The following is a 17,778-nucleotide window of genomic DNA, read 5'->3' as shown; positions in this document are numbered from 1 at the left end:
TGCACCTTCTCGTTGCTGTCCTACACTAGAAATCTACACAAATATCTCAGGAACTATGTAAATATTGGGAACAATATCTTTGCATGTTATAATGTTTAGGGTATACAGGATGTTTTCGCGAAGCCCGCCATTGATTGCAACGTAGCAAATGCAATCAATGCGTGTTGCGTTAATGACAGATTATTCACTCATGCATGCGGCTTTCATTTTTCTTCACGTTTGTCTGTGCCCATAAAATATGTGCAAAGTTGCCTTCAAGTTTCAATGTCAATTTGGAGCGACTGAGACTGGATGTGAGGAGTAGTGTTACTTGAAATAGAATTGCTCATGGCACAAAATTGCCGCATGCTAAAAGGAATCAATACCACGTAGTGAGCAACGAAGTTAGCAGTTCCTTATTACCCCCGGGTGCTTTAAGCATAAAATTGAATCCCAAGATGCTATCCCTGCGTTTCGATCGATCGGCAGAATTAAGCCCCTATATAGAGAACTCATTCTAAAACAGCGCAAACAAGACAAGGACGAAAGAAACGTACAACACAAGCAGTGCAGCGATGGGGAGATGTTCTCTTCCAAAATTCTTTCTTTTCGAACGTGGCTACCGACGCTTCATTTTGTGTTTGTACATTTCATGAAAGCTGGCCTTGGCCTTCGTAAATTGAGTTATGTAAAAAATGTTCACCAAAGCACGTTTCTCCTTATGCATGCTGATCTGTATACAAGTGTATATTATATGGCCTGCAGTTGCCTATGTAAACAAGGGGAGTGGGACCTTGCCAAGCAGCAGCTTTTTCTTTCAACTCCGCATGTTTTGAGGAAGAAACATGGAATAAACCGTACCCGTATACTCACGGTGTATTCGATTATTGTAGGCCTATACTCTTGACGGAAAAATGTCACTGTCAGGCTAACATTTTTTGAGTGTATCCTGGTTTAAAACAGTGTTGTTTATTCTATATTTCGCAGCCGTATGAGCCCGAGGACACGAGTTCAATCCTGACCGCGATGGCTGCATTTCGATGGAGGCGAAATGAATAATAATAATTTTTTTCTGGGGAAAGGAAATAGCGCAGTATCAGTCTCATATATCTTTGGACGCCTGAACCGCGCCGTAAGGGAAGGGATAAAGGAGGGAGTGAAAGAAGAAAGGAAGATAGAGGTGCCGTAGTGGAGGGCTCCGGAATAATTTCGACCACCTGGGGATCTTCAACGTGCAATGACATCGCACAGCAAACGGGCGCTTTAGCGTTTCGCCTCCATCGAAACACTAAAGCGCCCGTGTGCTGCGCAATGTCAGTGCACCTTAAAGATCCCCAGGTGGTCGAAATTATTCCGCAGCCCTCCACTACGGCACCTCTTTCTTCCTTTATTCTCTTAGTCCCTCCTTTATCCCTTCCCTTACGGCGCGGTTCAGGTGTCCGCCGATATGTGAGGCATATACTGGGCCATTTCCTTTTGAATAATAATAACAATTGGTTTTGGGGGAAAGGAAATGGCGCAGTATCTGTCTCATATATCGTTGGACACCTGAACCTCGCCGTAAGGGAAGGGACAAAGGAGAGAGTGAAAGAAGAAAGGAAGAAAGAGGTGCCGTAGTGGCGGGTTCCGGATTAATTTCGACCACCTGGGGATCTTCAACGTGCACTGACATCGCACAGCACACGGGCGCCTTAGCGTTTTGCTAAAAACGCAGCCGCTGCGGTCGGGTTCGAACCCAAAACCAATTTTCATTTTTCCCTCTACTTGGGCATCTCTTTTTCACTTTCTCCTTTCACTCTCTCCTTCCTCCGTTCTCTCATAGTGCGGTTGAGGTGCCCACCGAGGAGTGAGACAGTTCCTGCGCCGCTCCTTTCCTCAAAACCAAACTTTTTTTTTTAAAGCAACTGCAGGCGTCGCGAGCATAAAAGGCGAGCAAGAAATATCTTAAGACGTGGTCGCCAGCCTGATTGGTTGAAGATCCAAGATATCCATAGCTTCCGCAGAATGGCAGAAGCAAGTTACAATATGGAGCATAGAGCAGAGGAAGCAGATCTGTATATTTCAAAGTGTTGTGCTCCTGGGAAAGTGGACATCTTAAAGTTTCATATCATCCCCTAATATAAACAAATTATACGTGAGAAGACAAACATTTACTGTGCTATCTTTAGCTCGAAATTTTGCTACCGTTATTCATGCAGGAGATGTACGGAACCGGCATGAACTGCACCCAGGGCAGAAGTTATAGAACACTTGGGCACTTACCAACCAAGCTCTTGTAGAGAGCCAATATCAGAGAACGAGTGAACGGCTCTCGACTCCAGGACAGTCCACTCGGCCGCAACTTCAAGAAAGGGAGGTTTGTACGTGCGTACGTCTTAAGCAACAGCAAGGCAGGGGCGTCGCTGACAAGGGCATCACACAACAGCAGAACCATGTTCTGCTGTAGGCTTAAAAAAACCTCCCTCGGAACACCCAGCTGCTCTAAGATGGTGATCAGCGGCCTGTTCAGGAATACAGGAGCTGCAAAGAGCAGGGTGTGCGAAAAATAGACTAGCAGATAATCCAGCGCAGATGATACGACAGCAGCAAAAATCCGCTGGCCCGTAATTTACTGACAACTACAGTGCTTTCATTTCCATAGCGATATGCAGATGTGGGCAAACAGGACAGCAACGGCATAAAATAAATTCATTGCAGGCGTCAGAGATAAGATCGTTTACAACGATACAATAAAATAGCGCTTATGCTGGTGCACGCATTAGCAGGTTCTATACTGTGTATTCTTAAGTTATCTTGATCTCTAATTTACGCACCAGCCAAACCAATGTAATAATGCTCTTCAGAATGACACACTTCTTCCTTTTGACTTCATATTTAATGAAGCTGAGCGGCAGAAAAAATGAAGGTTAAAATTAGTTCTCAATTATTATCAATCTTTTATCGTGTCAGTATGCGAACGAGTACCATTGCAGCCAGAAAAAAGGGTCAAAGGTAAGATAATTTGACCGTACATTACAGCTAGCATGGCCAGTAGCAGCCCCTGAAAGCCTGAACACATGGAAAATTACTTTAATGCAGATATAGATCAGTTCATTAATTTCTACAAGAAAAAATTATATTTGAAACCTTTAACCGTAATGTCGTATTCGCCCAATGAATTGAACTGCAAATTTCATTCCGCACTTGTCAATAAAAGAGTGTGCCCATGTTTGTTCTTCACACAATGCTATTAAACAAGCTGCTTTGAGTTGCACTTGGAGAATTACGTTGCAAAGCCTATTTAATATTCAGCTCCATGAAGTGAGATCTGTGAGCTTTGTAACGTATTCGTAATTATAAAAGATCTGCCTTACAGCAAAAATATTCGCTTGAATTGCAAATAATTGCAAGCGCTACAGTTGTTTACTTTTTAGGAACTTATAGAGGAACACTCATTTCGCTACCATTTCCTTGCTGTAGCAAAGTTGCGGAATGCACTGCCGCACTCACATGGCGCGGAAACTTTGATGACTTCAAGGCTGCTCGATGTGGAACAGGCAAACTTGTTCATGCTTTTGCGCAGAATGAGCTTGTCGCCCTGAAGAGCATTGTTCATGCACAGCATGCCTTTGTAGCCTGCGTAGCGAATCTGGATGGCAGACGGAATTGGTGCCATGTCCAGCTTTTCACACACCTGGAAAACACAGTGGAACACATGAGCCCCTGCGGCCCCTCGTCCTGACTCTGCGTGCAGCAACTGAAGATACAGCAAGGTGCACGAAAACAAAGAATTATCGCCAAATTTATTACGACAAGGAAGTGCTGTGATAGCGTTATCGTTTCCACTCCTCTACTATGATTGTTCACTGCAAGATCCGTCTCGATTACATGACAATAGATAATTATTCTCTGTAGTGTGGACACTCTGTTCCACGTGTCCGTTATGGCTCAGACCTACGTCGGCATGAAACTCATAGTCGAGCATGTTTAGTAATAAGGGGTTAAACGTCTCAAAGCGACTCAGGCTATGGGGACGCCCATAGTGGGGGGGGCTCCCGATAATTTCGACCACCCGGATTTTTTACTCCCATATGGGCGTGTTCGTGCTAAGAGAGTACAGATTCAGGGAGTAAATGCCTATCCTCCGTCACGTCGTGGCAGCTCCGCGTAGTCCTCACGCCCTAGGTACGCGTTGTCCTGTGGGCTGTCTGGAGTGGGCAAACGCACTGCTCTTGCGGTTTTCTCAGCGGCCGCCGCGCCGCCACAGTGAGCTGCCTTCTTTGCCCTATTCTTGAAATTTCAATGACTTCTCTCCACACTTCGGGACGGGTGCGCTTCCCCCAAGGTTGCTTTGCCTTTCGGCAGCCAGGTCTCGACACTGACGCATCTCGCTTCTATTGAGGAGCCCACCGCCGACAGCCCATCGCCAAGCCATAGCGAGCGACCGGAGGATCCGGGTTCTGAGCGAGCAGCCTCGCGAGGCGAGCCGAATTTGCTAGCCTCCATTCAAGTAAAGTAAAAGAAAAGGCCACTGGAATGTCCGAAAGCGTGACACCTGAATTATTCCTTTGATGGTCACGATCAGAATGTGCAACCCGCCGCAGTGGCTCAGTGGTTATGGCGCTCGGCTGCAGACCCGAAAGAAGCGGGTTCGATCCCAGCCGCGGCGGTCGAATTTCGATGGAGGCGAAATTCTAGAGGCCCGTGTACTGTGCGATGTCAGTGCACGTTAAATAACCGCAGGTGGTCGAAATTTCCGGAGCCTTTCACTACGCCGTCCCTCATAGCCTGAGTTGCTTTGAAACGTTAAACCACCACAAACCAGGTCACAATGTGCAGCTTTATACCACTCTTCGTCTGCTTTACGATACGCACATAACTCCAGGGCACACATGGAGAAAAACCAGCCTGACTTGTTATTTTCATTTAGACTGAGTTTCAAGCCGGTGTAGATGGGCATCACGAATATGTCTCACTGCTGGAAGCTATACGGGTATCGTAGTCACGCTAATAACGCAATAAGCTGTCACGCTGCCTTACTGGAAACGAAACTGCGTTACTTTATTTCACAGACCCTTCTATATTTTCCACACGCAATCGCCATTCTGCAGCTTGAAACATATACAGGGTGTTCATGGTGGGTGAACAGCGCAACAAAAGCGGGACAAAGGCAGAAAAGCGCCGACTAGCAACTGAGTTTATTGAAGAACGAAAAGTGGCAATATGTAGTGAACGTAAACAGTAACATATAAAAAAGAGAAAACGACAAAACGGGTAAACAACCTATGCCACGTGCAAGTCAAGATATTGAATTTCCTTCTCACTTTATGTCACGGAACGATTGCTGATGCACTTTTCTCCAAGATTATGGATGTGATACGCTTCCATGATCTCGCGCGTCACCTTGTTCTTATGATATAACAGCACTGCTGTCTTCGTGTACAGCAGTTGGCATTTGCATTTTTTGCAGCAAAACTGTGTCCCAGGAGCAGCGCCATCTTTTTCTGGTTTTCTTTCCTGTTCTTTTTTTCTATTTCGTGCTTGCACTTGCACCTACCGCAATGAGCCAACAAGGAAGGTCGGTTGCCAGGTTCGACATGTGTCGCCCTCCGTTGACTGCAAAGAATACGTTGTATATCAGATACCCTTCAAGTGCGGTGCCGCCGATGTTGGGAAAACAGGCAGATGCATGAATAAGAGGTTAATGGAGCATGAATTCACAAGAACAAATAACCCTCTCTGTCATGTTGCCGCTCATCGCGATAGGTGCTAGTGCAAGCATGAAAAATAAAAAAAGAACAGGAAAGAAAACCAGGAAAAGATGGCGCTGCTCCTGGGACACAGTTTTGCTGCAAAAAATGCAAATGCCAACTGCTGTACACGAAGACAGCAGTGCTGTTATATCATAAGAACAAGGTGACGCGCGAGATCATGGAAGCGTATCACATCCATAATCTTGGAGAAAAGTGCATCAGCAATCCTTCTGTGACAATAAGTGACAGGAAATTCAATATCTTGACTTGCACGTGGCATAGGTTGTTTACCCCTTTTGACGTTTTTTTTTCTCTTTTTTATATTTTATTGTTTGCGTTCACTATATATTACCACTTTTCGTTCTTCAATAAACACAGTTGCTAGCCAGCGCTTGTCTTGCCTTTGTCCCCGCCTTTGCTGCTCTGTTCACCCACCATGAATGCTTACCAACTCGCCCAAATCTCAGCTCTACTCGATATGCAGGGTGTTTCACCCAAGACATTACAAAGTTTTTAAAAATGCTTTTTTTTGTAGCAAGAAGAGCACTTTTTTCTACGCAGCATTGTAAGCGGTGTAGTACACCAGAATACAGCTAAGATTTGCTGGAAAGCAGGCTGGTTAACTGCTACTGAATAGTTGAATTGAACTTTTTAACTATTACTGTTAGGCTCCTTAATTATTGAGGGACGTATAGCCACGGTAAGTAATATCCATATAAGCTTTTTTAGAATTTCGAAAATGCGGTTACCCTGGGCGCTGTGGCCCTACAAATTTTGGCTGCAACAAAAATAGAGCCGGGAATTTGCCACACCTTTGAATATTTTGAACAGAATGCTACCCGCAAACTTACAATACGCCAACATCTCCAGAGACCTTAGAGATGTTGCTTCGCAGTAGTCAGTTTCCAACTTATGTTATTACTATTAACTGCCGGCATTTACCAGCTTATTCCTCTCTTGGACAAACCAAGTGGTTACGTACACAACAATATTATGGCAGTTCCATTCTCCGATATCTGAGTACCAATACACTTGGCAGGCACCAGTAAAACATTACCCGTATACATAAAGAACAGTGCGATGAAGCATGAAAGAAATGCCCCAAAATAAGCAAAAATGAAAAAACTGTGAACTGATCAGTGTTAATTGGTCTAAATGTTCTGACTCTTCAAGGAATTAATCGGATTTTGCATCGAGCTTCGCTCTATGAACGTAGTTTCTAATTTCTGTTGCCGTTAATTCTTAAGCATGGCAGTCAAATTGGAGAAAAACTAGACGTTATTTTTAGGGTTGGCTGCCATTGCTATCACCAACATGTAATATCCTATACAGGACACATGCAATCACCTATATCGTATACACACTGTATCAACAAGGATGCAAAGCACTTCAAGTGAAAGAACGAATAGATTACAATAGCATACATGCGTGCGCTGATGACGGCACACGCGAGTACAGGCGTACCTTTTTCATGAGGGACTCGGAGATCATGCCTATGCCATCCGAAAAGATAAATGGCTTTCCCGATTCAGGATGTACGCCGCCCTCTATGTCCGCAGCATCTTCCATTGTCTCGCCTTGAAGGGGCACAGAAACCGACTCTTCTGTTGTTGAGAAACACTGGCCCATCCGAGCAATTTTTTTTGCCACGCTGGGAATCTGGCTGAAGTCCCCCATCCAATTTCGTATCGACTCCACTGAATTACCATGGCAATCCTGTAAAAGCATATGTCAGGTCAGCACGCAAGAACTGTTTATAACTCACTCAGTATGCTGCACATCAGCCAGCAGGCGTATATGGTTATGAGATTAGTGTGCGGTTCCTTATAGTTCTAAACACACCATACTTAATCGAATATACGTTAACCACTACTTTAAAAAAACACAGGAGAACACCTGTAAAGACTCTGATAAGATTAGCAGTCCTCTGATAAGATGCAGATGTCTTTCCTTTTTAGCCCTCTCTGAAGCAGAGAAGGCGAGTCGAGTGACCAGCAGCTGCCTGAAAACGACCGCAGTGTGGCCACGAAGGATCTTGAAGTGCTTAGTGTGATAAATCGGGTCCATCAGACCGTGTTTGGTTCCGACTACAGGCGCACTTTTTTAAGGCGAAAGCCTTTAATGGTTCCTACTCCCGGTCGGGATCCTGTTTGTCCGTTACATCCACAGCCTGCAAGAGTGCCAGCTGTGACCCTCCCCCGAACCGGCTCGCGCCCTCCTCGCCCCTCGGCGACAGGTGGCGGTGCCGAAGCGCATGCGCAGCTGCGCATAGCAACAGTGACGTCACCTGCACCGGCAGGCGGAGCGAGTACGCGCTGGGACGGCGCTCCTTCGCCAGACGTGTCGTTGCAGTCGAGTGAGTGACTCGGATGGCTCCCAAGCGGCCCAGTGATTCCGCAGCAAGCGGTTCGAACAAGCGCAGGAAGGCGGATTCCCCCAACACTAAACGGCGGAAGATCATTGAACGAATGAATGGCCACACGCTTTCGCCGAACACACTTGAGAATTTCCAAAGTGTCCTGTTATTTTTTTATTGTGACTAAAGGTCGCACTTCATATTTGGTTACAATCATAAGTCGGTTCCATCAAATTTGTTTGTGCTTGGCATTGACTGCAGGCACTTTTTTTTTTGTCCTGTCTAAAGGTCGCACTTAATATTTGGTTGCAACGATAGGTCGGTTCCATCAAGTTTGTCCAATAATTCTAGAAAAAGCCTGACATACATTCGAGCAAATAGCGTATACCTGGTAGACGGGTGCTCACTAATTTAATTATTCGGAATTGTTTCCTGCATGCCACAAACACACCTGCGGCGTCCCCATTGACTCTAAATGTCCATGGTCGCAGGAAAGGAAGGGAAAAGAGGGGCTCGTTATGTATGACATGTATAGCAAGGAAACCAATAGTCACCGAAAGCAAAGGGCATAGGGGAATGTTTCTGCCTTTATTGTTATCATTATTAAATTGTGCTGTTGGTCAATGGGAAATTAACAGTGTAATTGTTTTATCGCTGAAAGATAATTGCTTAGAAAGCAGAAAAATTTAGGGGACATTTAAGCTCCGCCTTAAGGGTATGACGCGATAGCAAATGTGCTAGTGCCCACATATGCAGAATTGTTCTTCCTCTACTTAACATTCACAGATCCCTGGGAGTCCGCATACCACTCCTGGCGTAGTGGTGCAGCATTTAAGCGATGCGCCACTGCCCTGGGACAGCCATGCTCTGGGATGCCACCACCGGTGGCATCCCAGGGAACAAATGGGATATACAAGTGGGATTCACAAGTGGGTGCACAAGTGGGTGCATAAGTAGGTACACAAATGGGTGCCCAAGTAATGAAATCTAAAGTCTGACGAAATCTCGTCTGGTCGGGTAGAAGATTCATGACTGAAGAAAAAGGAACGCCGACCAAAATGTTGTTGTTTAAAACGAAGACGTTTCGGCTTCCATACGGAAGCCTTGATCACGGCTTCCGTATGGAAGCCGAAACGTCTTCGTTTTAAACAACAACCTTTTGGTCGGCGTTCCCTTTTTCTTCAGTCATGGTGCCCAAGTAGTAGGACTTGTGCGATTCAGTTTACTCTTACCGAGCAACCGAGCACGACTAATCCATAATTTAACAGCCACCTGCCGTGGTGCCCAGTTTGCTCACAATCCGGTGGGCAGGCTGTGATGACGTCACAAGGTTACGTGAGCTAGGAGGGCCAGCTGCCTCATAGATTGCTTCTTTGTAGATTTCTCTCTCTCACTCTGAATGACGTCGACGCCGACGGCAGATTTTCTGACACAAGAGCTCCTTAACGCTATCGCGTTAAAAACCATATGCGGCGGTGGGATCCGAACCCACGACCTCTAAATTTCGTGTCCGATGCTCTGCCAACTGAGCTACAACGGCGGACGTGTCCAGCCTTCTCCTTTCGCGGGAACTTATGTTGCGTGTGTGTTAGCTGCCCATGTACGCTAAAACCCAACACATCTTGCGTGTGAACTAACCTTGAGAGCGTTCGCCAGCATCGCCCTCGTCCAAGCACCTTTAGACGTCTTGTGTACCAACATTTTTAATGCGAAACTCCATGGTTTCTTGAAGAAGTTTTTTCAGCGCTACAAAAACGAAGACACAGAAAGAAAGTAGTACACAGGATGGGCTCGGTTTTGCAGCGCTGAAAAAACCATGCTTCACCATGCCACTAGCCCCACAACGTGCTTTGTTAGGGTGGCCACCCTAGCGAAAGTATTATAAGGCTCAAAGGCAACGAAACACGATGTCCAGAAAAAGTGGCGTCCTAAAACCCACGTGACACAAAAACCTTTGAATTCCAATCAAATGCCTATCTGTATTAGTTCAAAAGTTAACTATTAGAATTTACTTGATTTACTAGCTAACATGATTGGCCTGTTTTTTGGCGCCCGCCAAAACTGGTATTACTATGGTGCAAAAAGTTTCTCTTTACCTAAAAAAACATATTTTTAAAAATTAGCAGCCGGCATCCCTGAACCACCTGGTATACGCTAGCGAATGCCGTTTGTGCGCTCGCTATTAAACTTAAGAAACGTAAGGAATGTTCAAACACCGAAGCGTGTTATTCATTGTTTTGCGGCACAGTTTATCACAACGTAATGAAAAGGCACTTCACATCTAATAGCTCCGGTGTTTTTGCAAACATAGCATGCTGCAGTACTGATCAGAGTACTCCATTCGATTTGGTATTAACTATTAGCATAAGCATGAATAATATTTAGGGCATATTGTTCACGTCTTTCTTTTTAACATGCAGAAGCTCAACGACCAGCAACATTTTTATTCAAACATTTCGGGGAATTTCGCGACAGTTTAGAAACTTAGGAAGCTTGTCGTTATTTCTTTCGTAAAGAAAGTTTAAATAAAGTTCAATGACCGGTTTAGTCCAAAGCAGGAATAAGCTTAACCATTTTTGGCTTGTACCTGTGAACTGTTTTATTGGATCTCCCCTGCACATGATCGTGTCAAGCTTTTGCATACATCGAGAGAATCCTTTTAATGTAGCTCCAGTAAAAACAAGCTGATGCGGGGTAACTATAGTAAAATACTCAATAGGCCAGATCCATGTAATCAGCTAATGTGAATATATTCTGGCAGCAACAGACACGTGCTCTCTGCCAGGCTTCACTTCTGAAAGGCGACGACAAAACCTGCTCTAAACACATTTGCAGCTTCTGCTTGCAATGCACAATTAAATTCAGTTGATAGAAACGCCGGACGAACAGAAATAACAAAAAAAGCTCCGCTATTTATTTGTGCCATTACAACATCTCCCCACTCAAATTTCATTCAAACCTTCTCACCTTTGCATAGAGCCAGACACCGTGGTCCCGTAGTTGGCTTACAGAGCTGGCCAGGAGCCTGAAGTGACGATCCCCAATCTTGACTCCGTCCCGCAAAAAGCGCCCGACCACTTTTTCCATCATCTCGCGCTTATTTTCATGAGACGCTAGTGTGTGTGACAAAAACTCAAAATGGTCGTCACGGAAGGAGACTCGCAGGGCATAGCTTGAATCAAACTTGCGGAGCACCCTGTTCTCGGCGTGAACACCAGGCGGCAGAAAAAAGACGCGAGATGGCGTAACAAACAGCCTTCGAACAAGGGAACAGTTCTGTGGCACCCGGATGGGCACTGTTGCATCTGGGTTGCAAGCCCCAAGGGTAGCGTTGGCCTGGCGGCCTGGGGCAAAGCAGGAAACATCCGAAGGTCCCGGCAAAGGATGAGTCGACTGGCAACAGAACAACTTGTTTATTCTGGCATCGCAAAAGAGCAGCCGGTCAGGGCGACCACGTTACTCGAGGGAAGGAATCGAAGGCTCTCCCTCGCGTCCGGCGCAGCTGTCTTTTTTTATACCCTCGGAGTCGAGGGCAAGAGGGAACGGCTTGGGAAGAGTCATCCGATACGGCGACGCTTGAACATGTTCAGGCGTGACGGGCGCGTCCGCCAGGCCGGCGCCGGTCAGACCTCCTCGCCTCCCAGTTGAGGAGCTCCTCTCCCCGGCTGCCGCGCTTTGACAAGCGTGGGCAAAACAAGCACACACACACACACGCACGCACGACGACACGTGGCACTGAAACATGCCTGGACGCGCTTGGCGGGAGGCGTTGCGGCCGCGATGAACGAAGCCGCGGCGTCCGATGCATCCGCGCCGGCTATACCGCGCGTTGTAGGCGAGACGTAACAGACCGCCCCGCCGGGAGAAGGAGATCCCGATGGTCAGGGGACTGCATCCGCTGTCCAGAGGGATGTCGCTCGATGATGCTCGTAAACGAAACCGGTCGTCCCTCGACGTTGCTTGAGCGCAGCGCACAGAGAAGGCCTCGTTCTCAGGTTCAGGATCACACAGGGCACTGCAAAGTCACTTCAGGAGAGTTGCCATTTTTGTGCTCGTTCCCAGCAAGCGTTAGAACTACGCCGAAACGCAACCGCTCAGTCAGCAAGCACGAGACAACCCTCACTAAGCTCTGCCAGGCTCTTTCCCCTTTTATACTACTGCCTAGTTCCTTACAGTAGTCAAGCAGCACTCAGAACGCGTCCACAAATTGGAAAATTGCACAAGAAAGCACATAATCACTTTGAAACACTAAACAAAAGCAATATGTTAAAAATCCTGCCTCAGGAAGAAAACATCAGTAACCAACAACTTTGAGGCGGATTCCTACGTTAGGGGCTTCGACTTAAGCCATCGGCGTTACCGTTGAGACTCCCCTTTTTGTAACGCACCTCAAAGGAATATTGTTGCAAAGCGAGGCTCCAGCGCAGGAGGCGGCCATTTTTGGGAGATATGGTCTGCAGCCATTGGAGAGGGCAGTGATCCGTCTCAATGATAAACCTCGAGCCGGCTAGGTAGCATGACAATTTCTGAACGGCCCACACGAGACACGCACACTCTTTCTCGGTGGCGCTGTACGCCTGCTCACGACAGGTCAGCTTACGACTAGCATACAGGACGGGGTGTTCCACTTCTCCATTGTCCCTTTGGCACAGTACAACGCCCATGCCTCGCTCACTAGCATCGCACTGAACAACGAACCCTTTTGTGTAGTCTGGCGATCGTAGCACAGGCTGGCTTGTTAGGGCGCTCTTTAGGGCGCTAAAAGCTCTTTCCTTTGTCTCGCTCCAGACGACTGTTTGGGGCTCTGTTTTTCTTAGAGCATCCGTCAGGGGAGCCGCGATATCGGAGTACCTGGGGATGTACCTCTGATAGTAGCCGGCGACACCCAAGAACGACCGAATATCGGTCTTCGTGCGCGGTTGCGGGAAGTCTCGCACAGCGGCCACCTTTATTTCAGAGGGGCGGCGACGACCCTGTCCAATCACGTGACCGAGGTAGACAACCTCGGCCTGTGCTAATTGGCACTTGGGAGCCTTGACTGTCAAGCCCGCTTCGCGCAGGCGGGTTAGCACTGCCCGCAAGTGTGCCATATGCTCAGACCAGGATGCGGAGAATATCGCTACGTCGTCTAAATACGGTAAAGCGAATTCTTCCTGTCCCCGCAACACTTTGTCCATGAGGCTTGAAAAGCAGTATGGCGCGTTCTTCAAACCAAAACTCAAAACTTTAGGACGGAATGTTCCCATTGGTGAAATGAACGCCGCATACCTACTAGCCTCTTCTGTAAGTGGAACCTGCCAATAACCCCTGACAAGATCTAGGGTGGAAATAAACTGAGCGCTACTAACTTTCTCAAGGCGCTCCTCGATGTTAGGGATCGGATAAATTTGATCCTTAGTAATGGAATTAAGCCTGCGGTAGTCGACGCAAGGACGAGGTTCCTTGCCCGGTACCTCAACTAAAATCAAAGGGGAGGTATAATCACTCTCACCCGCCTCAATAACACCGAGCTGTAGCATTTTCTTTACCTCAGCCTCCATAATATCGCGCTGGCGGGGTGACACCCGGTACGCCTTGGATCGTACTGGCTCTGGCGAGGTAAGTTCTATATCATGCGTAAGGACAGAAGTCCTACCAGGCCTCTCAGAGAACTGACCTTGAAACTCTTGTAAGAGTTGGTGTAGTTCGGTTTTCTGCTCAGGCGACAGCTGTGCTTTACTGAGTAAGTCACTAATGACCTGATCAGTGCCTTCCCTGTTCGTCACTGAGCTTAGTCCCGGAAGCTCGACCGGAAGCTCTTCTAACTTTCCCGTGTCGTGCATTTCATCTCCAGTACCTGGTGCCTTCAACGCTACAGGCTCAATTTTATCCATTTCTGACGTGCTCGGAATATCAGCTTGCTGCGCCTCCGACCCTTTTTCATTGTTCGACAACGTCGGCCCCGCAACCACCGCCTTTGCAGCGAGCTCCCGAACTCTCGGTCTGGTTAAGGCCTGAACGCTAGCCTCACCAAACAAAAGCCCCTTCTCGCGCAGGAGGTGATCGGACCTGTTCGAAAATAGGTACGGGTACTGGGGGGGCAGCCTAGATGACACTACGGCCTCCGTCTCAAGTGCTCCGAAAGGTCCTTCAATAAGCACCTTTGCTATGGGCAGACACACGCTATGAGCTTCCACGGCTTGCTTGATCCATGCGCACTCGCCCGTGAACATATCGGGTTCTACGTAAGAGGGGTGAACTACATCCATTGTAGCTGCGGAATCACGAAGCACTCGGCACTCTTTCCCGTTCACGAGGAAGTCTCGCATGTAAGGCTCGAGAAGCTTCATGTTCTCGTCAGTGCTACATAATGACAAACACACGACTTCTCTTTTTGTTTCTGGACACTGCGCCGAAAAGTGACCCGGCTTCTGGCACGTATAACACACGCGCGCTTGCCTCCTCTCGAACCGCTTTCTGCGTTCGGCTTCGGCTGCCGCCGTCTCCTTACGTTCGGTCGGACTGCTTTCACTCGCATCCGCACTACGTGTGTCCCCCCTTGCTCTCATGGGTGTGAACTTCGGCCTCTCAGACTTGGAGCCAAATTCACCCTTTTGACCGTCCTTAGCTCCGCGAGCCCGACGCGTCACAAACTCCTCGGCTAGCTCGGCGGCTTTAGCCACTGTACTAACGTCTGGCCTATCCAAGACCCAGTACCGCACGTTCTCAGGTAACCGACTATAAAACTGTTCCAGCCCGAAACACTGCAGAATTTTCTCGTGGTCACCAAACGCTTTCTCTTCTTTGAGCCACTCCTGCATGTTTGACATAAGCCTGTAGGCAAACTCTGTATATGACTCATTTCTGCCTTTTTCATTTTCCCGAAACTTCCGACGGAACGCCTCCGCTGACAGCCTGTACTTTTTTAGCAGACTTGATTTCACTTGGTCGAAATCCTCTGCCTCCTCTCTCTTCAAGCGAGCGACTACGTCGGCCGCCTCGGCGGGTAACAAAGTGAGCAAGCGCTGTGGCCACGTTTCCCGAGAGAACCCCTGCTTCTCGCACGTTCGCTCAAAGTTAACCAGGAACAAACCAATGTCCTCTCCAAGCTTAAACGGCCGCATCAGGTCAGTCATTTTGAACGATACCCGTTCTCCTGCACCGTGTGCCTGACTTCCATTACGAGCGCGTTCCATCTCTACCTCGAGACGCTTCATTTCCAAAGCGTGTTGACGGTCGCGCTCTTCTTTCTCTTTTTGTTCTTTACGTTCTCGCTCCTCTTTCTCTTTTTGTTCTTTACGTTCGCGCTCCTCTTTCTCTTTTTGTTCTTTACGTTCGCGCTCGTCTTTCTCTTTTTGTTCTTTACGTTCGCGCTCCTCTTTCTCTTTTTGTTCCCTCTCCTCAATGGTCTCAAGGCATTCCGACAGCTCGTCATCCTCAGCCTCCAACTCAAGAATAGCCCTTAGCAGTTCTGGTTTTCTGAGTTTGTCTGAGACATCCAGACCCAACTCTCTTGCAAGCTCCAGCAATTTCGGTTTGCGCAACGACTTCAAATCCATGGCTGCTCCGAATGCTGCTTTCTCTACTGCCTACTATTGTCTTGCCGCAAACTAACCCGGCAGCAACGACAACCACAATTACCAGCTCTGTTTCTGACACTAACAAAAGCCTGGCAAAACTCAGAAGAAGAAAGTCCCGCACTCACCAAACCTCGCAGCCACGAATTCAGCGCAGTCGTTCCGCTGCAGGCAACCAGTCATCACACAGGGCTCGTTGCACTGCTCCCGGATGGTCGTTGTGCTGCTCAGCATACAGTTGACCGCATATCTTCGCTGCTGGCCTCCGTTGTCGGGATCTCACCGCTGGCAACCAGTTGTTGCATCTGGGTTGCAAGCCCCAAGGGTAGCGTTGGCCTGGCGGCCTGGGGCAAAGCAGGAAACATCCGAAGGTCCCGGCAAAGGATGAGTCGACTGGCAACAGAACAACTTGTTTATTCTGGCATCGCAAAAGAGCAGCCGGTCAGGGCGACCACGTTACTCGAGGGAAGGAATCGAAGGCTCTCCCTCGCGTCCGGCGCAGCTGTCTTTTTTTATACCCTCGGAGTCGAGGGCAAGAGGGAACGGCTTGGGAAGAGTCATCCGATACGGCGACGCTTGAACATGTTCAGGCGTGACGGGCGCGTCCGCCAGGCCGGCGCCGGTCAGACCTCCTCGCCTCCCAGTTGAGGAGCTCCTCTCCCCGGCTGCCGCGCTTTGACAAGCGTGGGCAAAACAAGCACACACACACACACGCACGCACGACGACACGTGGCACTGAAACATGCCTGGACGCGCTTGGCGGGAGGCGTTGCGGCCGCGATGAACGAAGCCGCGGCGTCCGATGCATCCGCGCCGGCTATACCGCGCGTTGTAGGCGAGACGTAACAGCACATACGCCTTACAGCGCTTTCGAAATAGTGCCGGCAAGACAGCTGCGAACGTAACGAAGCAGTGCCTCTCAATAGCAGCTCCAATGTCAAAAAGTGCCTCCTCGAGAGCGCCTTCGTTGTGGGCTGCGAATAACTCCAGGTCCCTCAAGACAGCATCGACTTCCTGCTTCTCCAGGAGCAGCAGTTGCACAACAATGTCATCACTCATTTGGATAACGGCATTGAGCGCATAGCAGCATGCAAAGTTTAGCTTAGGCATAAGCACCGAGAACAAGTGCTGCCGAAGGTTTTCGGCTTCACTACCGAGACAGTGGGTTTTCACGGGTGCGTACACAAACCAAGCTCTCCGGCATCGACGACTGAGGCGGCCTACTATGCGCCGCGCATCGTGGTTGTTGCTGAATGTTAGCTTCACAACGAAGCAACCGCCCACGTCTCTACTCTCCAAAACTGGCCCGCAGCCTTTGCATCCAATCTCCAAAGTTCTCTGGAACTTAAGTTTATTTCTAAGCGGGCTATCCAAAGCCTCGTAAAACAAGGGAAGGGTGTGCACATGCAAGAAAACGTCTGTAGGCCCGCCAATAGGACCATGAATAATTACACGGAAGATGTTGTTGTACGACATACTGAGTCGGTAGACATAATACGCCGTGGGAGAACATTTGCAAAGGGGTAAAGTTATAAACAGGGTCCTTGAATCATGCATGAATAGGCATTCGATGTTGCAGCCTATGTAACCGGAACCACTCTCTATGGAGTGGCGTTCGGCGAACACATTCGGGCTGACAAACGTGCCAAATGCTAAGGACTGCATCTTGATGTGCATATCAGCGGCATACCAGCCATGCCAGAAGCCATGCCTACGGTCAGGCTGCAGCCACTGTAGGTAACAAGGCTGGCCGTGTTGGACGGGTCCGCTTGTACACCAATGTCGAGCTATACCTGCGCTCAACGACTCAAGCTCAATTGCTGGCAACGGTGAGTACAAGTGGAGCCTAAACTGAGCCGACCAGATGAGGTCTTCACAGCCATTCCTGGCTGATCTCTGTAAGCGCTTTCCAGTGCTAATTGTCCCCTGTCCGCTATGTTTTTCAAAAAACTGCTGGTGCGCTGCCCAGAATGTGTTGGCATCTTCGGTAGGCTTCTGGGTCCAGACGCATGTGAAAGAAAGGGAACACTTCAAGGCCCTGGCCATAAGGCCTTGCTATGGCTCGCTGCAAAACAAAAACAAATGAAAGGTGCACAATTAAGACTGGCGATAATGGAAAACTTCAGTGCGAAATAGCGTGTGAACAGTTCATTTG

At 48.3% G+C, this 17,778-nt stretch overlaps 1 protein-coding gene across 1 annotated transcript in view; it reads right to left on the bottom strand.

Moving 5' to 3' along the window:
• Positions 1 to 17,778, bottom strand: part of LOC144109517 (uncharacterized) — a 30,864-nt gene that overhangs the window by 9,163 nt on the left and 3,923 nt on the right. The window contains exons 2-6 of the mRNA XM_077642340.1: positions 16,476 to 17,688; positions 11,035 to 11,363; positions 7,176 to 7,427; positions 3,469 to 3,652; positions 2,242 to 2,499 (exon numbers count right to left, since the gene is read on the bottom strand). Of these exons, the coding sequence (XP_077498466.1) occupies positions 2,242 to 2,499; positions 3,469 to 3,652; positions 7,176 to 7,427; positions 11,035 to 11,157 (817 nt within the window). The 5' untranslated portion in view covers positions 11,158 to 11,363; positions 16,476 to 17,688. The remainder of the gene's footprint in view (positions 1 to 2,241; positions 2,500 to 3,468; positions 3,653 to 7,175; positions 7,428 to 11,034; positions 11,364 to 16,475; positions 17,689 to 17,778) is intronic.

This window comes from Amblyomma americanum, chromosome 11 (genome assembly GCF_052857255.1).
Source record: "Amblyomma americanum isolate KBUSLIRL-KWMA chromosome 11, ASM5285725v1, whole genome shotgun sequence".
NCBI classification, from domain to species: domain Eukaryota; kingdom Metazoa; phylum Arthropoda; class Arachnida; order Ixodida; family Ixodidae; genus Amblyomma; species Amblyomma americanum.
The sequence above is the reverse complement of the archived record's forward strand: the minus strand, read 5'-3'. Positions and strand labels throughout refer to the sequence as shown.